Below are 21,420 nucleotides of genomic sequence, written 5' to 3' on the forward strand. Positions count from 1 at the left end.
AACTTCAAAGCCCTTTGGGAGAGAATAATTCCAAAATCTAGCATTGAAAATGTTCATAGTTTCACAAGATGAGAATTATAAGAAATTTAATTGGATACATAAACCCTCCAGTAGGGCATAAGTTGTCTGCTAAATGATGGCATTAGGAAGAAGCCATCCCTGTGGCAGGCTGCTGCTGCCTTCTCCTGCACAGGTTGGTGCTGGTTGATGAGGTGGCTGGGACAGGTGGGAATCCCATCTGGTGGAGCCCTGCTGCTCCTCAGCTGGTGGAGCCCATGTCTAGAAAGGATGGCATGGCAGCCAAGACGTATTTGAGAACTTGGCACTTTGTGTGTGCTTGGTGGACCTGTGGAAAAGGATTATTGTCTCTGTGAGTAGGATCAAAGCAGTAAGTCCTTTTTTACTCCATTGCCACGTGTGACAGAGGCTGCGAGATAGCGGGTGGAGGGTTTGTCACCAGCGTGTGTTCTTTCCAGAACCTGGCTTATAATAGCTGCAGGCACAAGGGGTTGCTCGGGATTATTTAATCACTCCTGGCTGCAGCATCAGCAAGGTTGAAGGTGTTTGTGGACTCCTCACGTACGTCTTCATGAGTGGCCATGGCTGTGGTAAATATAGAGCATAAATACATCACTGAGCTCAGAGGGGTGAAGAAGATGAAAATGTTGAGAATGATGGTAAACTTTAGAAAGGCTCACTTACAAGGAAGTGAACAAGTCAGTCAAAGCGTCCCAAATATTATAATGGGAAAAAGTAAGAGTAGAAAAGAAAAAAGGAGGGTGCAAGGGGGGAGTGAATCAGTTCCTTGATGTGGTTTGAAATCTATAGGGGAACATAAGAAAGCAAACTGGGAAAAGCAGTTAAATTAGCAAGCAGTTAGCTGGGAGTAATTCGCTCTAGGTAGGTGGCAGGCTTGAGAAGCTGTTGGAGATGAAAATTTGGATACCCAACTCCCATTTATCAGTAGTAGAGTGTATAAAGTAAAATGAGTATAAAAGGAAAATTGAAAGATCCAAGGTGGACTTTGAAGAACTGCTGACTAGACATAGAAGATAAATTATTCAGGCAAATCAGTGCCATTGTCTTGTGTGAAAATTTGTCTTGTTGGATGATGGAGGGTTAAGGAAGGCAGTTAAGGAAGAGGAGTGTGCTGCCAAAGAGGGAAATTATTACTTTGCATCAGTTTTTAACCACTGAAAATATTGTAGAAGATTTGCTACTAGTATTGTGCCCAGTATTTCTAAATATAAAAGCTAAGCAAATTCCAGAAACTGAGGTCTTGGCAAAAGCAGATTTAGAATAAGCTGTTAATCTGAAAGGCATTAAGTGAGCAGACCCCAGTAGTATGCTATGTTACATAAAACATAACTGAACTTCCAGCAAACATAAGGTATTTTTTGTTAAAAATAACAACTTCCCACCCCCACCCTCCCCCCCCCCCCCAAAAAAAAGTTCTTTATGTGTCTTGTACTCTGGTTAAAGCAGAAATTACTGCAAAAATAACACAATACCTGAAGATCATGTTCTCACAGAATCCAACTTCGAATTCTGCAAAGGAAAATTTCTAGAAGTTGCTCAAAATCTCCAAGCCAGAGAAAGGGCTTGTTCAGATTTTGGGAGGTCTCAAAAATTATGACACTGAGGCCTCTAAGGAGGCTGAGTAGACATGTGGATAGAGTAAAAGCATTCTTACAAAGAGGAAACTGATTCAATTTTGATTTAAAATTGATTTAGGATTTAGTTTGGCTTCAAGCCATTAGACATCATACAAATCCTTGAAGGGATGGAAAGACATTATCTCTCATCTGGTAAATCATTTGCATTCTTGCCATTTTGGTTAAAATTAGTTCTGGTGCTCAGTGGAACTAAGGTCTCCTCTGCCTTGCATGGTCTGTCACTCTGAGAGATGCAGAATCAGTGTGTTTGGCACTGCTGATTCCAGATGCAGGAATAACAGGACCACAGCTGTACAGTCAATGGCACTCAGCTGTGGTGTGTTGTAAGCAGCAAGCCCAGAAGGACCATGTTTGTCAGCTCTCCCTCTCTTTAGTTTAAAACTACCTTTCTGCACCCTGTCTGTGCAGAACTTAGTGCCCTGGAATTGGGTTTAGAGGAGAGGGCTTAGTACCTAGTGATTTTAGTCCTTGCACTGTTTTCTATTGTGCTGAATTCAGTCAAGCCTGTTACAGCATTGTCATTTTTATTAGGAATATATTGTCACGTGTACAATAATTTGTAGGAAAAGCACAGAAATTATTGCTTTGTGGAAATGTCTGACTCATGAGTATGTTTCTTCACATTAGTGGAGTTTGCTGATAGTTAAGGAATAGGTGAATATAGTTTTATTTTTTGTGGGACTTTCTACTGCCCTGGATCTGTAATTCATGCACCTGGATGCAGTGCTGGGCCTATTCTGTAAATGTTAAAGACTTCTGTTGGAAGGCTGATATGCAATAGTTTACTTCTTTTAAGGAGACTTTACAGCAGGCATTAGGAGCCTTTACACTTGGGTAGGGTGATCTACAGCAATCTGTTCTTAGTGCTCACTGTGAGTGATAGCTGGGCTTGTGAGACTCAAGGCTGATCTATATTTTAAGTGGATGTTTTAACTTATCTCCATAGTTATTTAACAGGGCCCTTCATAATCCTTGTTCCAGTGGAAAAATTCCTCTTTCTTATCTGGTATTGTCTGCAGGCAGTGACACCTTCAGAAATTAATGTCTTCAGAACCAAATGTAGCCAATAAAGCTGACAGGAATATTCAAGTTGTGCTTGTATTCTGCTTAAAAGTGGCTCTGCTTCTCTCCTTGGGTCAAGTTAGGATTGCATGTTCAGGATCACAGTGACCTGTAACTGGGCCAGCTTGTGCTTAAACACTTCTCACTTTTTTGTGCTTTATCAAAATAAGGAGAAACTTTTTAAAGTACTTCTGAGTTATTCTTGCTGTTACATATATTGCTCCTTACCAAATCAGCCTGTATTAGTTTGTTGTTTATGGTTATTTCCCAGATTATGGGATATTTGGGGTTTTCTTTTTTTTCCTACCTAATTTTTATTTTCTTTCCAAACAGGTGATGAAACATTTTCCTTCTGGGAAAAATACTTCTGGGGAGGGAAGTATTTATATATTTTTTTAACACTGTTTACTGAGAATATTCTGCATACACTTATGTTTGCTTTGTCTCATTCTCACAGTTACATGTCCGTGGCTAATTATACTCCTCCACTCCTTTCTTGGTGTTTTGTATCCTTCTTGTACTTACAGATAGCTATCAAATTCTCAGCCAGTCTGTCTACTGCTTGTGATTAGACAGAGATTTTTATCCTTCCTGGTTTGGTTCTTGAATTGCTTTGTTCATTCCTTCTCTCCAGATGGTTTGAGAGCCTTGTAATTGAGAGCACCAGACTGATGCTCTGGGCCTGCTCATGCCTGGGTCCCAGAGGTGGTACCTTTGCTCATGTGGCAGTTTCTTTAGCTTTTGGCATTTTTATTGTATGGCAAGCTCAAAGGAAGTTCCTCCCTAAATCTATTGTAGTGTTGCCATCATTACTATCTTCATATATCTCCCCACTGAATCTCTCTAATACATTCCCTGCATGTGGGAGTTTGGAGTGAAATGAGACTCATTTTGTCTGTTTTGGCCATATTGCTGTACTCCCCAAGTCTCTTTATATTATATTTCTCGCAGAAAAGCACAAAGAAATCTATGCTAAAGGAATACTAATGTAGTGAAGTGAAACATTGAGAAGTCATTAGCTTGTGTGTAACTGCTTCCACAACTTTTAATGTGTGCAATATGATGGTCTTGAGTTATATGGTGTGTCATGGTTTTCCTGTTCCTCCTTCTGAGCACAGATGAGGCATTATGTACAGAGTGAAGCAGCTGAGCTGTAGCCAGTTATTGTTCTCACTTTCAACAGAATAAAGAGCTGCCTTATTGCTCAGTGTGATGCATGATCGCCGTCGCTGATGTGACACCCAGAGTTGATCAGGTGGTATTGTGTTGATTGGGTCCTTCTGGAGCGCTGATTCCCCTTCAGATACTTGTGTAAAATATAGAGGGTAGAGGTCCAGAAGGAAAATTTGTTCGTGTTGCACGTGTAGTAGCACTGGGAGAAGCTGATGTAATTTCAGCCCCGTCTTTACCATGGTCTGGCTGTGCCCAGTTGGTATTTTCTGACCTGCATACTTGGGCTCACCTTGAGAACACTAAGGAATTTTCCACCTTGAAAAACAAGCACAATTGTTTCAGGTTCCTGTTTGAAAAGACACTGTGACATCTCCAGGTCAGCTAAGGACATTGCTTATGGACTGGGCTCACCTTCCCACCCTGAAAGTTTCTCCAGTCTCTTTAACGATGTTTCACAACAAAGGCAGTGTCAGTACTCAAACACACAACGAAACCTGGCAGTTCCGTGGCTGTACAGGGGTTCCTGGAGGGAGCTTTTTTGTGCTGATTTCTTAGATTCTTTGGGTTAGCTTAACCTAAAAAGCGATTTTAGTGCAGTGTTTTTGTCCCTGATTTGGAATGGGCAGGCTGGCTTTGGGGATGCTGTTCTTCACTGTGCCAGTCTTGGCTGGTGACCCACTTGTTTCAGTTCAGTTTATCTTGCAGAAGAGTTCGTAGAGGACATAAGCTATTCAGTGCTGGTTTGAAATTCCTCTTGACTCTTTAAAGTTGACTGCTTTTTCTAATCTCATTGCAGTCTCCTGTGAGACATACTCATTGCCAGAATTTCTTAGTACCATATGAGCTGTTGGTATTCTTGGCTCTGTTTTAAATGAGTCCAGCTTTTTCTGCTGTCTGAAAGAATCAAACCGTGTAGATTTCAAAAAATGTCCTCAAGACCGCCTCTTTTCCATCCACCTGCCCCACAGCAAAATCTGATATATTTAAATGAAGATTGCTAGTTTTTTATTGTGCTTTCCCGCTTTCTAGTTTTCTGCCAAACTAGCTCTCGGTAGCTCTAACACTGAGTTTGGAGCAGAGGCAGGAGTTTAGCTTGTTAAACTCAAAGCTGTTTTTACAAAGCCATCTGGAGTGCTTAGCCTCAGCCTAATTTTGGGTTATGTAGTCTAGAGTTTATAATATTGCCAGGACCAGATGCAGAAGAAGAAATGAGAATGTACGTGTGTTTTTGAAAAACCTTCTTGTACAGCGTCTGGGCTCCCAAATGCAATATTAGTTGTGAGATGCTGGCCAAAGCAGTGAGATTAAAGGAGGCCTTCGAATGAAGGGACTGAGATCATCTGGTGTACAGGAGATCAGTCCAGAAGCAAGAGAGGCATGCCTGAAGAGGCATGAGTTTGCTGGGAACAAGGCACATTAAGAATTGTAGGAGCATTATTTGGTCAGTTGCTGTTGTACTTGATTTTGCAAAACCAATACAGACTTTGTTTAGCTTGTTGCCAAAAATCTACCAATATTATCTGGTTTTTAGCTGCTTTCCATCCTAGGCTACCTTCTGCCCAGGAAAGGAAGCCTTTAGCAATGGTTCAGGATTGCTGTTTAACACTGTCAGAGTAACACTGGCCCTTCTAAGGGTTAACTGAACTTCAGCTGACACCCTTGCTTTGAGTATTGGGTTGTCTCCTTGAGAAAGCTGAACCGCTGGGAGAAGCTTTTTAATATTTTCACTTTCAAAAGAGAATGACAACTACTGAGATTTATGAAATTTTAAAACATTCCAATTTAAAGCTCTTTAATTATTGAATACAGACAACTTTTCCATAAGCAGAGCAACCATGAAAAGAGGAAGTGGCAAATTTTGATCCTATTAAAGGCCAAAGGTGGTCTATTAACTTTGGAGGGACAGACAGCAGTCTGGCATAAGAAAATCTGGCTTTTCTACCAGATGGTAAATTATTTAGAGTACTAAACAGTTGAAAAAGATCAAGTCTATGAAGCATCTGGTAGGGTATCTGACAATTCATCAGTTCTGCATAGTGCATGCTGTATGAATCTCATGGGCTAGAGAGAAAAGTTACAAATCTGTTGAAACTGGAGAGAAGCTTGATCACATTTACTGAAAGAAGAGAGAAATCAAGAGACAGACCTATTCTTTAACTGAGGTTTTTGTGTTCCTGAGAGTTACTTCTGAATGAGGGCTGTGGAGGTGCTATTGACAAGACTCTGAGCAATCTGTGCTCAAGATACACCATTAGATGAGACACTTTTGTTGCTAATGGAAGTGAATGAAAGAGGAAAAGCTCTCTGAAAGCAGCTCACCCCCACTGTGGTCTGACAAATACCTAAGATGTTTCAGCATCACCTGTAAAACTCATTCTCTGTCCTAATCTTACAGAGCTTGACACGCATGATAAGTTTTGACTCAGTAATTTCAGCCCTTGGTGTCTCCCACCCCCTCCCCAGGAAAAGTAGCCTCTTAGGATTCTGGCTGCTGTTGAGTCAGATATAAAGCTGCTTAAAGTTCTTCAATGGGTTCCCTTCTTCAGGCAGCACAAGTTACTCCTGTACATGCAGAATTTAGAAGCATAATCATCACTCTTGATCCAGGCATTTCTTCCCATTCCTGTGTGGGCCATATCTGGGGAGCTGGCTGACACTGGGCCAACGGCTTGGGGACTGAACTGTTCTGTGATTGGAACAGAGCTTATGCAGCTATAAAGATACAACTGCCTGTATCTGTCTTGGCTATGCAAGACATGTAAATGGTGCTTTTAGTAATCCTTTGGTGAGAGTTGAGTGAGGATGGGGAAATTGGAGGGCAGCAAAGAGTGTGTGGCTGGTACAGAGAGCCTCTTCTGCAGTATTCAAAATTTTGCTGCTGAACTTAGTTAGATTTATGCTTTCTCATTGAGACAATAAAAACAGGATGAGATGATCAGTATTCTCTCTGCATCTAGGTTAGAGCTAGGTTATTTTGTAAAGCATTTTCAGATGTCTTGGCTGGAGAAGATGTTACATAAATAAAGATTTCTCTGTGTTGTGCGGTATTATAACATGGCAAAAGATTTACTGTGCAAATACAGTAACAGAATGGAGAAGAATCATGATCTCCTGTTTGCTAGTACTATGCACTGTAAATATTTGCCGAGGTAGATTCTCTTGAGATTTCTCGTGGATTTCCCTAGGCACGATCATTGCTGGCATTCTTTGAACAACGTGCTTTTGTCAGAAGTAGACGTGTTTGTAACTTGTGATACTTCCATCAAAAGCTCAGCGGTTTCCAAAAAACAGTACGCTTCCAAACCTAGTAAAATTCAGAAATATCTTTGTTAGAGCAGTCCTGAAGATGTTTTTGAAATGTCTGCCAACATGAGTAAGAGTGGCATGTTGGGCCACAAACAGTGTGCACAGTTGCAGCTGCTTTGCTTCAAGGATACTCACAGGGTCCACTCAGGCTGGCATCTGCCAGCATGAGATTTTTTTCCCTAATAATGCTGTGTTAGTAAGTTTGGTAACTTGTGCAGCTTAGTGGAGAATCACATCTACTTTTAAATAACTCTTGGGTTTGCATTGAGATGCTTGGCACTGAAGGTGTGAGCCCCTGTCACTGCTGAGTGTGGTTGCTGAGGGCATGGTGCTTGCTAGCTCCTTTAAAGTCTGTTTTAATAGGTAGACCTTAGACTTTGAGGTGGAAGTACAGTGAGTATATTCTCATTAAAAGATAAAGAAGGTCGATACACAGAAATTGTATTCTTTTTAAATACTTGCCTTTTTTTGGTTGGTTTTCAAGAAATTTTCTGTATTTCAGTATTCAAGCAGATGCCCAAGTTAAGGCAATTTGCAAGATGATTTGCTTGGTTTTGGAGAGGGAATATCTAATCATGAATCCTTTCAGGTCGTCATTGCCTCCATTTTGGGGAGTTTGAAGCTGAGGTGTTTGCTTTGAATAAAGCTTCTCTTTGTAGACACTTTCCTTAATAACATTCTGCTGTGACTCTCATCCTGTGAGCTGACAGCTGATCCAATTTCAGCTGCTGATACTTGCCTGGTGTACACCAGCCCAGCTGGATGGTCCAAGCTCTGCTTCACATGCAGTTTGATTGCAAACCCTCCCTACACATGCAGTCAACCACATCTGTCTAGGGCACATGGAAGGAGAGTTACAAAAGCTTAAGACTGTTTCTTCTGAATGTAATGTGCAGCTTCAGAACTATTTGTGTGAACAACAGCAACTAAAGGATGCATTAATGGGCCATAAACCAGACTGTACATGAAGGTAAACTTAGAGACAGATGCATTTATGCCTGCTGACCCATGAAATCAGTTTATTGGATTTGGAGGCATGTGTGGTGCTCTACTGCTCATGCAGGGAAGATAGGTAAATTTCTTTTTAAAAGTATCCGTAATGATGACTTTGCAATGCAGTTCGGTATACTAGCAGTTAATCTGTGTGTCATAATAATTTTCCTTTTCTTCCTCTTTTGGTTTGCAGGAGTAAGTCTGTGTCTGTAACACTGGATGTACTGACCACTTGCCTCAGACTGAAGAGGACTTGCTCTGTTTTGGAATATGGTGCCTAACTTCTGCATCCCAGTACTCACTGTGCCAGCAGCCATCCTCTGCTGCTTGATGCTGCCTTTAGCAGGAGCAGACAGTAAGTAACATTTGGTTTTGGAAAGCTTGAATGCCTTGCAAAATTTCTTCCCAGAAATATTAAACCTTGTTTGTACTGGAAACTGAGGGTTAAGAGACAACTTCCCCCCAGTCTTCTATTTCCCAGTGTGCGCATTGCAGATAAACAGGGTGTGTGTGAAGGGGCACAAGTAGAACTAAAAAGACTGACAAAATTTATTCAAGTGCAGAAAGAATTTCTGTAGAAGCTGCAAGATCAAAACCTGACAGTTTGATTTCTAACACGCACAGATGAGTAAAGAAAATTGGGGGCGGAGGAAGAAAGAAGTATTGGGGTCACAGTAATCCCTGTTACTTTTGCTTGTTCTTTTGCCAGCTCTTGTAATTTGTGTAGCACTGAGACATCTCTCCTGAGTCAGCAGGCAGTTGCTGTTGGAGAAAGCTGTTGGGGAAGAGGGTGTGAGTTCTTACCTTCTGGTGTAGCTCTCCTACAGCTGTATTTTGGCGGAATTGGACTACCGCGTTTCCTTGTGGTCATACATTTAGTTGTTGTGTCCTTGCTGTTGTCCTGGTAGTCCCATAGAGGTGTTGTGTCTGGCCTTAATTAGCCCCATCCAGCCAAGGGGAAATATGTGCACAAAATGCTACTGTGGACAGACAAGAGGACAAAAACATGGTTAATGATAGCCTACTAAAAACACCATATAGTAGGGATGTTTTATGGAGTGGGTTATGCAGAGAGCAGGAAACCTCGATGCTTTTTTGCATAATCTTGGGGTGTGTATTTGTTAAGCAATCCCCAAGTATTTATCCAGATCCCCCCTCCCTTTTTTTTTTAATCTGTACCCAGATTTTCAGTGTCAAAATGTCTGCACATTCATCACAAACTCTGGCAGTTGTGAATACTTCTTGCCTCTGAAAGTACCCAGGGCTCTTGGGATGCTTGAATTGGAGATGAGGTGACCGTGATGCACCTCCTGAGCTGCCAGCAGTCATCTCTTTCTCACTGCAGCTTTAGTCGCCAGGCTTATAATTAGATATAATTTTGTGAAAGTTGAACGAGATCTTGGTTCATGTTGGTAGGAGCCTGGCTGAATGTAGGAAACAGACTGGGGGTTGCTGGATGTCCATGGCTGAGAGGAAGATCTAAATTTAGGGAAGCTGGAGAGAAGAGTGAAGAAGGGATGTGAAGAAACATACAAATTCAGTTCTTTTGTTGTCATTAGGGATGACTTGTACAGCAGATTAATATGGGTCTGTATGAGTCTGAGCTGCCCAGTTAAACTGCAGGCAGCAGCTGTCTCCTTCCTCAGCTTACTTTGCTGTCTGCTGGTGCTGTTAAAGGTGCTTATTCAGATCACTTTATGTCTGCACATTATAGTCCATTTTGGAATCTGGCATAGAGAAGTACTTGTTAAGTGTTCTGACGTGTATAAAAATTCCTTGAAATTTATTATCTTCATACTGGCTCCTGCAAAGGAGAGAAGCATCACTCACGTCACAGATGTGCAGAAGCTGGTGGAGCTTGAGATGTCCCAGGACAGTTCTTGGCCTGAGGATAAATTGTGGTAGACGTGGTTTGCTAATTTTGTGGAATAATTCCACATGCTTGAATTTGACAAAATTGGCTCTGTTTCTGTGTGGTGTCTAAGATGGGGAACATTTCTGTGTTGAGCAGCACGTTTATCTGTATGTATGTCTTTTTCTCTGGTGGAGACTCACTCTGAATTGCTTTTTCCTAATCTGGAAGGCAGCTTTGGAGGGCACCGACCTTTTAACCACCACAGCCACGATGGATTAATCAAGTGTTTCCTAGGACAGAAAGTGGTTTTTAGCAACTCCATGTATTTTAGCAACTTAGAGTTATTCTATCACCTTACCCACTGAATCTTGCCATCGACCCTCAGAGCCTGGGATCTATGCTCTATGCCTCTGCAGGGGTAAAATGTCAACCCCAAACCCTGCATTTTATGGGACCTGCCATCAGTGATGCAGACAAGTGATGCAGTAGTGAATCTGGCATTGGAGAGTCCTGATTCAGGACAGTAGTGAAGGGCAGGGGGAAGATATGACAGTATATGGACACTGGAGCTTCCAGAAGCTAGAGAAGGATGCTGTGAAAGGAGCACCCCATGTGCACACTCCTTTGTTTTTTAGTCCCCGTAGCATCCTGTTGGCTTCAGCGAAAGAGCATTTATTTATTGCACTGGTTATGGCTGTTCCCAAGAAATCACTGTGATTCTTCCTTTTCCCCTTCGCAGTGCTGCTTGGAGTCAGTGAAGGGACGGGCAGGCTCTGTATCTGCAAAGCATTCTTGCATTTCCCCCACTGAAAACAACAGGATAATGAGAGCAAGGTTTTCTGGGGTCAGTCCCCAAATTGCTTTTTATAGGAGCAGGAAAAGGATGGCTGGAGATAGGCTGTGCTGCATCCCTGGCAGCAGTGTGGCACGTGGCTGGGTGCTCAGGGAGCACCCACGGCTGGGTCTTCCCTACCTTCCCCACCTGCTATTGTTGTAACACGTCTCAGTGTTGCTGCTGTAGCTTCCTGACAATTAAGGCAGCTGTCAGAAAGCGGGATGTTAACGCCTGAGATAAAGCAGATTTAGTGTGTATTGCCTGGCAGAATTAGCGCGCTGTGCTGGTGCCTCCCCTGGAATCGAGGTCACCAGAGCTGTGAAGAATGTCAGTGATGAGGACTTGAAGCGGCATCCAAAGGTTAAACTGAGTGGCAGAGTGTCAGAAAAAGAGGGACTTTCTGTGTGCCTCCCTGGCAGCAGGAGGGGAATGAGTGGTGCTTTCCTGGCTGCTCTGGTGGGGTGCTGGGAGGAGCAGGTGAGTAGGAAGGGGCACATGCGCACGAACGGTGGATACAGAAGTGCTAATTTGGCAGACAGCTATTTCAAATCCTCCCCAGCTTTTACAGACTGCAATAAGAAATTATTAAATTTTCTCTGTGATCTGACTGTGTTTCTGTCAGGATGACCCTAATTCCATTAGAGCAGCTCAGAGCTGATTCAGGATGGCTGTTTCACCCATTCTCTCTCAGCTTGCTTGTGTGGGTTTTTTTAATACTCTCTGTGCTTCCCTTTCTGTCAGCTTTTGATTGTGCATGGGAAAAATGGCTTTGCAGATTTCAGTTAATGTTCAGTGCAATTGTCAACTAAAAGATGCTTTTTTTAGATTTTGAAAATGTGTCATTTATTCTAATAAAATAAAAACCCAAAAAATCCCCTCTCAAAACAAAATGCAGAGAAAATGGGGAAAAATCAATACTCTCATGAGAAATCATCAGCAACGTCTTTTGTTGTTGTCTTGGTTTTTTAAAAATTAGACTTTGTTTTTGAAGTCCTGGGAACAGGTTCCATTAGCCAAAGGAAAAGACTAGGTGACCCATGCCTTTTCTAACTGCAGTATATTTTGGTTTGTCTTGCACAGAATTTCAAAGGGCTTAAGGAATAAAACCACTTCAAAAGTGACCTTGTAGAAGGAAAGAACTAAGGGAGAATTAGGCCAACTACCTGTAAATTGATACCTGGTAAACAAACAATTTGCACCTTTTGATTTCTAGGGGTAGAGCAAACTTGGCTTTTATTTGAGGGGGTAGATGAAACGTGCCTCAGTGAGCTGGTGTGGTCAAGGCAGAGCTTTGGCTCCCACCACCCCTGGCCAGCAGGGACCCCGAGTCTGAAGTGTCTCAAGGCTGCCCTGCCCCTGAAATGAAGAGTTACTTTATATCTGAAAGATGTGCATCTTGTACATGGTGGGTTTTTTTGGTGTGGTTGTTTATTTGGGTTTTGGGGTTTGTTTGTTTGTTTTTTTTTTTTTCCCAATCAGTGCTTATTGGATGCTAACTGAATTGAGGAAACACATTAAAAAAAGAAAATAAAAAGCTAAGATTTTGATGCTTGTGAAGGTTGGGAAAATAAAGAGTACTAAGATGGCTTTTCTAGATATGGTGATGTCCCAGAGTGTAAGAATAGTAAGATGACGTTTCTAGTTTTAGGTGAGCTCTGTTTTGCCAGGGATTTTGCATCGTACCTGAAGTGCTATATGGAGGTTTTGGGTGGAAGAGCACTGGAGGGAACATTTGTTAAGGCACTAGTTTGTCCTTGTCCCCTAACTCTGCTGTCTGCCCTTACTGTTTTGTGCTCCCACGACCAGCTTGGCTCGTTTTGACTCCCTGATTCAGCTCTGCTTCATAACCTGAATGATGCCTCAACAACAGTTCAACCCCAAATACAGCTGCTCTAGGCCATGCTGTAAGATAGACTTGCTGTTGTGCAAGCCTGGAAAATGGCCACTTTGCAGAGCTGGACAGCAGGATCCCATTCCAAAAGCTGGACATGAGATTTCTCCACTGCTGCCTTGCATCAGTTTCTGTTTCCTCCTGTTTGCATGCCTGTCCCCATGCACTGCATCTAGTGATTATGTGTAATTGATGCGATTGGATCCAGGTATTGCAGCACAGGTAAATACTAATTTTCTGCAATTCTACCTTGACTAGCTTGACATATCCCATCAGCAGAAAGAACATGGAAAATACTGTTTAGGAAAACCCCTGTACCTGAGGCATTGAGGTGGTGTCATTAAGGGATGGGTTGAAATATTAACCACAGTTATTGTGCAGTGTTTATTTTTGGTGTCCTTATTAATCATATGTATAAATATATATATTTAGGTAGGAATGGATTCTACACTTTTGTGTAAAATAGCTAAATGCTACCTGCTCCTAGCTAAATGTTGCAGACATCAAGGTAGAAAGAATGCTGTGAGGACAAACATCATGTACAGAGTAGACAACAGGTTTTTTTTTCTGCATTTGTAGTCCTTTTAGCTCTAGCACTTGCAGAGGACATGAATTTTGTTTGAGTTGCTACCCACAACAAATCACAGCATGATGATTTGTCTTTTTTATGTATTGTTAAAGCCACCAGCATTCATCAGTCAGTGTCAGCTGACAGGTCAAAGGTCTGCTTAGACCCAAATCCCTCATCCAGTAGTGGTCAGTATGAAGACTTATGGAGGATGTAAAAGCAGAATAAATATATCGTGATCTTTTCCTGTTGTCTTCTTGGAGCCCTCGGTGAATGGTGGCTCCTGAACCCAGAGAGGTGCTGTAGTAACTGCAGCCAAGCTTACTCTGGGTTTTGCTCTCAGGCAGCTCTGAGAATGTGGTCAGTCTGCAGGGACATCTGGGGGGCAGTGGTTTGCATGGGAGACCAAGGTGTAGGCTCTGACTGTCGCCTCTGCTCCATGGCTTGTTGTCCCCTCACTGCTGCTGTGCAGGGCTGAGTATCCCCACTTGCCCTTTGCACCATTCGAACTCGGCTGCACAGCCAGAGTTCCTCTCCTGCCTTCACAAGGGACTTCCTGTGATTAAGTATCCGTGTCAGTTATCCAACATGGTGACAAATGTTGAGAGGATGATATATTTAATACTTGTTCTTTGAGAGAGCGTGTGCTTATTGGCTTGGTGATACAGAAAACCAATAGAACTACCTGCTTACAATTTTATCTTCAGTGTAGAGTCATAGATTTTAAGGCCAGAAATCAGATCAGTGTAGTTTTTTACTCTGACCTGTGTAGCACAGGCTGTATAATTTCAAAAGTAATTTCTGCGTCTACTTTTACAGCTGTGGATGAGCTAGCACGTAGCTTTTGGGAGGCTGTCAAATCATGATTTGAAAACTAAATGATAGAGAATTTACCCATCTCCTATATGATCTGTAAAAATGGCAAGTAATCATTAGTTCTCCAAATGTGTAATTATTTCAAACTACCTTTATGCATTTTTAGGGTTTAGACACTGGATATTAGAACATCTGTCAGTGAGACTGGAGACTCCTGCTGTTTAATGCAATCTCCTGGAGAAGCAAGTTGAAGTGGAAGAGTTAGAGAACCTGAAAGTTTGTCCTTTTTATTGTAGAAGAATGGACTCATCTTGGTTTTTTCTGACCAGATAAAATTTTTATTGTTCTTCACTAATCCTCTAGACTTTCCAATATGTTTTTTTAAAGTCAAGGGACCAGGACCAAAACAAGTGGCTGCATTTTCTAACAGTACAATGGCACTTTATCTTTTTTACTCACAGTATTCAGCTGGGAATGTGGTCCTCCACTGTGACCTCTGAATTCCTTTCTGGACCTCTGATTCCCAGGATGCAGACTTCTATTTCATGAGTGGGACTTGGCTTTTTGCTCATGAATATCTGCCCCTAGGTACATTAAAATGTGTTTCGCTGGGTCCCAGCTCATTAAGTCATCTGAGTAATTCTTTAAAGGTAATTTTTCCTTTCTGCTTGTAGCTGACTACCAGCTTTGGTAAAGCTTACCATTTCCTTTCCAAATCTAATTGAAGTTAGTTGCATTCATTCACAGATGTTAATCAGTTGTGGCTATTTGCAGAGGCTGCTATGTGTATTTTAAGGAGATATTTAAAATACCCTGTAGTTGTGATGATAACATCCTTTGCAGATGGAAAGGAGTGCCAGAAAACCGATAAAATAATATGGTTTGTCGTGATGCTCCTGGCTATAACTACTACTGATGTCAGGAAGGGAAAAAGTGTAAGATCTGCTGGAGCTTTCAGTGTTTTAGCTTAGTAGTTGTAAAAAGCAATGATGTGGTAATAGGAATGCTTTTTTTGTTTCTTTGATTATCTCTTCATTATACTGGTGCTTCAGAATGATACTGTAATATAAGATGATCAAGCTCATTTTTGTGAACAACCAAGAGTATGAAATTTGTTTGCTCAAAATGTTAGTCAGTCTTTTTTGATGTTGAACATGGTTTGAAAAGGAGTGGGGAAAAAAAAGCATCTGTTCATGGGTGCTTTTTCTCTGGTAAGTTGTCTATCTTTATGTATCAGGAGCTGAAAAGCAGTGGTGTACTCTTAATTGAATGCTCTGTTTAGTCCCTTGTGAGAATCAGTGCTTTGTCTGTGCCAGAGACAAATCTCTTTTATTTTGTTGGTGTGAAAACACTGTAGGGTGCATACTGAAACTTCTGACTCATAGAAATGTCTTTTGCCTTGCACACTTTACTGACATACGATCACTGAATTAAAGCACTTTTTATAGTGGGTGATGGCTTTACATTTGTATATGAATTGTAGCCTGCAATGCTAGAGCTTTGAATGTGTGTTTAGTTTTGTCTTTCTCTCTTGCATCATAACATTAAGGCTTCACAATAAGAGGCATTGACATGGTATTAGAAAGAAATAATTATAGAATTTATTTCATTTCATGTAGTACAGGCTGGAATGACTTTGCAGTCCTGCTGTGATTTTCAGATGGCCCTTCATTGTTTATGTTACTCATTGTGTGTCCCCCCCCCCCCCCCAGTAATTAATAATAGAATTTCCATGAAATCTTTTCCAGGAAATTTGTATTTTGTAAGATTGGATTGAGATGTATAGGTAGCACCTGGTCAAATCTTAAAATAAATGGAAATGCCACAATTTTCCAACAGACATTCATTGCACCAAGGGTGACTGTTCTGAGCTGGTACTTAGAATAAAGTCATCATGTCAGGTAGAGATTTGGAGTTAGTTTGTCTTTGCTACATGAGGTTATTCTACTTGAGCTGATAGTGGATTCTCTGGAAGTAACTGGGATCTCATGGGAAGGACCATCATCAGTCTACTGTTAGCACTGGTAAATACTGCAGATTTAAAAGGAATCACTCAGAATTCTTGCTTGCTTTTGCTGCTTTTCTTGCAAATTGTTTTTAAATGTTTTTACAAACTCTGTCTACATATGCTAACTTTGTTGGCTTACCTGAAAGGTGAGTGATATAAGCCCTTGGCAGTTAATTGTCACACAGGGAGAAGACAGTAACTGTTGAGCCTCTGCTCTTTGTTTTAAGGATGCAGAACACCTATGTATTTTCTTTGTGTTTATTTTTAGCCAAATACACTTCAACTGTTGTATTACTTCTGTTAAAGGATGTTTTGAAAAGAGGTTTTAAAGAGGCCAGGAAATACTCAGAAGCTTTACACATGTAGGGATTTTGCTCCTGAAAAACTCCACTTGTAATAGCCATTTTGAGCCTCAGCATTAGCACAGCTGTGCGTGGCACGTGGGGCTGTTCCTTTCCAACTTTGTCAAAAGCTGGGGACTTGTGTGAGTGGAAGACAGTGTGCTGCAAAGCTCTCACTTCGGCATTGTTCCTAAGACAGGGCATTGCCTTGGGTTTCAAACTTGAAACTGAAATTCTGTCTTTTGAGGTAAATGCGGGAGTCACCATGCACTGATTTCAGAAAGGGTTTCAATCCCTGCATTTGGGGAAAAAAGACATTTTGGAAGTGAGGCAGCTACAGTGTATTGTACATAGAGAGTGTTTAATTTATGAGAGGGGAAGATTCGTTGAAAGAACAGAATGATGAGTAGTGAGATTCTTGTTATATGCTGAAAATGGTTAAAATACTGATCTGATGATGATGAATATGTGTTTTAATCCTATTTAGGATCAAACAGAAGCTTTCATGTTTTCTGGGACACAGGAAAACCCTTAGAGAAGCAAACTTGTCTCATAAACAAATACTTTCATATTCCTATTGAAAAGACAGGGATGCCTGGTCCTGACACAGTGTTCTCAGTCTTGGCATGCTGAGTACAGAGTTTATTGTGGCTCTCAGGTGAAGGATGAGGGTGGTTCAAGAGCTAGAAAGGCTCCCTTTACTCTTGTTTGATTTAACAGGTAATGGTCCTGGTTGTTGACTTGTCATTTATACTTGCTGTATATAACTTCTAATATCCTTTTTTATGCTCCATTGCACACAGTTTAGCAGGGGTTAACATGAAGTTCCTTAGTTACAACCTGTTCTTTTAAGCTTTTTATGAGTTTTTTTATGGCTGAAATGTGCCCTGCTTGGTCTTCAGGCAAAGTTAAAGTTGAGGGACTGTATTTTATAAGTTGGACATTTGTTTTTGGTTCTTTCTGCAAAAGTTGTCTTTGAATGCTCTTAAAAACAAAGAGAATGGAAAAATACTTTTCTACCCTTAAAGCTGACTGTGGTGATATTTATAGATCTCTAGTCTAAAATGTCTCTGGAAACATTTGACCACCAAAGCGCATCTGTAGTAATGTCCAGAGAGAACAGACCCTGATTTGTGGAAGGAGTGACCCATAGAAAAACAGGCTGCTGAATAATATAAAGGGAATTTCACGCTGGATCACTGTGTAAAGGATGCTGTGTGAGCTCGTGTGTAACTAAATTGCCAGTTTATTCATTCTGTGCGTGTAGCCAGAGCTGCTGTGAGCTCTGGTTCCCAAGAGCCAGAGGTGCACAGGAGAGGCGTCCTGCAGTCCTCCAGTGCCCAGCCTGGAACGTGGGCAGAGAGAATTAATTCGCACCGACACCATGAAGTTCCTCTTCTAGTGCATTTGTCTGTTTCTTGAGGCAGTTGTGGAAATAGAGAGTGTTTTTTGTTGCTCTCTGGTTGTACTGCAGGCCACAGGGGATTGGTCTTGTCTTTCTTGGCAATGCCTGTCGAACCTTTATTATGTCTTAGTAAATGCATGGAACATTTAACATATTTAACTGCCAAAATTTTGTTGGTTTTCTTTTTTTTCCCTGAAATGCTAAAATACACCACTGTCTGTAGAGTTGTGTGCCCTATTTTAAGAGCACAGTATGATTTGGGGGTTTTTTGCACATTAAGACAAAATCCCCATATTGTTCAGTCAGCGTCTATGCAGTGCTCAATGTCTTTTCCATTAGACACTCAGCCTTCTGTTGCAGATAAAGGGTTTTTTGGAGGCAAATTTAGCTCAAAAATTCTGGTATTGTCTGTAATCTGTAGTGTTGTGTGTGAGAAGAGCTTCCTGTGTAATTTTGTGGAATTTAAGAAACCCTACTTAATATATAAAGAGCTACATGCAGTATGCCTTGTGGTGTTTTGGGAGTTTATATTAAATTGCAGAATTATTTTGTGTTACAATAATTGCTGTATGGTGTCAAACTCTAGGTCCATTTATACCAAAATTATCCCAGCACAGGCCTCCAATGATGGTCAAGAAATGCTAGATGTTTTAAGGAGGTACAGTAAAGATCATCTCATACTCTTGCTTTTTCTCCCCACCCACATTAGTTCCCTTTTCCCACGTAAAATTAGAAGCTGTTCTCAGAAACTGAACTTGTATTACTCCTCTGTAGAGCTTTATTAATTGCAACAACTCTAAATATTGTTTTATCCACATGGGCAAAGGAATAATATCCAGTGTATGTTTGTCAAGGTCAGATCCATCTAATTTCCTTTAATGACAGGCTAACAGGCTTTGTGAATGGAGAAGCAGTAGATGTCATTTATCTTTAGTAAAGCTTTCAGTGCTCCCTCATGAGACTTTTTCCTGTGAAACATCTGCTCATAGGGTGGGTATTTGGCAGTTTGGTAGCATTCAGCATTTGCAGTAATGATCTCTCTGATAGAATAGAGAACATGCTTATTAAATTTGCAGGCAACAACAAGCTGGGAAGAGAGGCAAGCATGTTGGAGGACACCATTAGAATTCAAAATGATCTTTACAAATTGGCGAAACTGTCTGAGAGGATGCATGTCAATAAGGAAAAATGTGGATAGATGTTTGAAAATAGGAGTAATCAGCTACATAAATACAGAATGAAAGACAACTGCCTAGACAGCTGGTATACAGAAAAGGTCTTGCAGTGCTAATGGATCATAAGCCATACAGGAGTCGAGAAAGCAGTGCTTCTTTAAAGGGGACAGACATCACAGTGATAGGCAAAAATGAGGAGTACCATCCTGAGGACACATTTGATAGTCTTTCTGCTCTGCTCACACGGGTAAGGCCTCTGTTGAAACATCTCATCTTGAGCATCCCACCGCCAGAATGGAAGGATTAGCTGGGGGGAAGCCAGTCCTTCCCATCCACTGCTAGGAGAAGAAATAATGTGCTTGAATTACAGCTGAGAAATTCAGGTCAGGCACTAAGCAACACTCACAGACTTGGAGCATTGTTGGACGTGGAATTGAATTTCCGGAGGTATTTCTGGAATTTTGTATGCAAACAGAAAATGTTCCCTCAGATATGTTCTGAATAGGCAGAGTGATTTTTTTAAATGAATGTTTCTTTGTCTTCATTTATGAACCAGGAAAGGTGCAATCTCGTAGCCTGTCTTCTCTAGGTCACCTTATAACTCTTCTATCTTTATCTTGTCCTTTTTTATCCTCCTCTCAAGTGACAATCACTGTCTTTCCTCTGACTATGTAGCTTTGTGTGAAAGTGTTCTCCAGGCCCTTAGTCCACTTCAGTGCCCTTCTCTGACTTTGTAGTTCTGCTCTAAATGTGCTGGTGGGCAAAAACAGGGGAGATTATGAGATTTGCAAACATCCACTAGTTTTCTCATGAAGCCTTATAGATTTGCTACCTTTTGCCCATGTCTGTGCATGACTAAAGGACAGCTGCCTGTTCCAGTGTGTGGTTCATCTTCTAAAGCCATACAGTTAACTCTGCTCTGTGAATTGTAGCAGGTATTTCTGTGTTTGTTTTTTTTTCTCTCAGTACATGTTATGTATTTATCTATAGGTGGCTCTCTGCCTGAAGACTTTACCGTCCTATACATCTGTTCAGAGGCTGGTGTCTGAGCTTTGATGGTTGCAGGGGCTCTGCTTACCAAGGCAGGGCTCTGGTGTGTATCTGGTGGTTGCTGCCATGATGTGCAAGAGCCAGTCTCTCTGACAGCACCAAACATCTGTGCTGTTCTGCACTGACTGTCAGATAGTCCCAGAGCAGGTTGGAGGGTGTGCATGTGGACCACTCTAGGCAAACAATGCTGCTTTGCTGTCCAGAGCAGCACTGACCAGCAGCTCTTTTGGGAGGGGGAGGATTGAAACAGCTTCTGGCAGCACAAAATGCTTTGAGAAACAATTGCAAAGGATGCTGTAGGTCTTGCAAGACCTTCTTATTAAAACAATGTTTAAATGCTTATTTATGTGTATGAAAGGGAAAATGTATTAAAATGTGTATTTGTATAGAATGCCTTTGAGTTAATGGTAGTGGAAGGGAAGATGGGTAAGGTTTTTTACCTTCTCCTTCCAATAGTCATTCTTGCTATGAATAGCTATACATCAACTCATGAATTTCTGTCTGAGTGAGGTCCCAGGGCTGTATGAGATGGGAGTATCTCGTACTTCATGTTAAAAGATTACGGTTAATTTATTGCATGTTTGTTGTGGATAAGAAAAAGCTATTTACCCACCTAGACTTTTCCTTTCCTGGATTTCATAAAAGAGCCATGTACTTTTTGCTGAAGAAGTACAGATCAGAAGAGATTTGTCTTTTTAATGAATTGATTTAAATCAAAATGCAGGCCATTACATGAGTTCCTGAATATTGGAAACTCTGGCCATTATGTTGGGTGTTTCTTTGCCATCAGACTTTGACTTCAAACTGCAATTATTTTTCACAAGATGAAGAATGAAGTCTGTTGCCTGTTATGAATAATAGAGTATGGTAATATCACAGCTATATATGCAAACTCTGCAGACTGGCAGCACAGCTGCTAAATGTTACATTTTTAAAATATGTGCAATCTGTTGTCAACAGAATTAAAACCAGGAACATGACATGGTTTGTTTTGTAGGGAAATTTAGTGATGAATTGTTCCACATTTTGACCTTTAAATTTTTTTTTAGTCTCTGCACCTTCTAGTAAACTGGGGAGATTCTCAAATTAAGACATAGAATTCTGATGGCCACCCTGACATTTCCTAGGCCTGGCTGGATACCTGGTTTTGATTAATTTTCTAGTGTACCTGCACTGCCAAGGTGGAGAGACTCATATGCTGCACAGCTGCACTTGAAGTGATTGCACTGTAAACCTCATCCAATTAAAAGGTGAATCCTGTTCACC

At 41.2% G+C, this 21,420-nt stretch overlaps 1 protein-coding gene across 17 annotated transcripts in view; it reads left to right on the forward strand.

Annotated features, from left to right (window-relative positions):
* PTPRF (protein tyrosine phosphatase receptor type F) overlaps positions 1-21,420 on the forward strand; it is a 378,733-nt gene that overhangs the window by 123,532 nt on the left and 233,781 nt on the right. For all 17 annotated transcript variants that reach the window (XM_068199067.1, XM_068199066.1, XM_068199070.1 and 14 more), the window contains exon 3: positions 8,404-8,565. In XM_068199067.1, the coding sequence (XP_068055168.1) occupies positions 8,481-8,565 (85 nt within the window). In that variant the 5' untranslated portion in view covers positions 8,404-8,480. The remainder of the gene's footprint in view (positions 1-8,403; positions 8,566-21,420) is intronic.

Source organism: Anomalospiza imberbis, chromosome 9 (genome assembly GCF_031753505.1).
Source record: "Anomalospiza imberbis isolate Cuckoo-Finch-1a 21T00152 chromosome 9, ASM3175350v1, whole genome shotgun sequence".
Lineage (NCBI taxonomy): Eukaryota > Metazoa > Chordata > Aves > Passeriformes > Viduidae > Anomalospiza > Anomalospiza imberbis.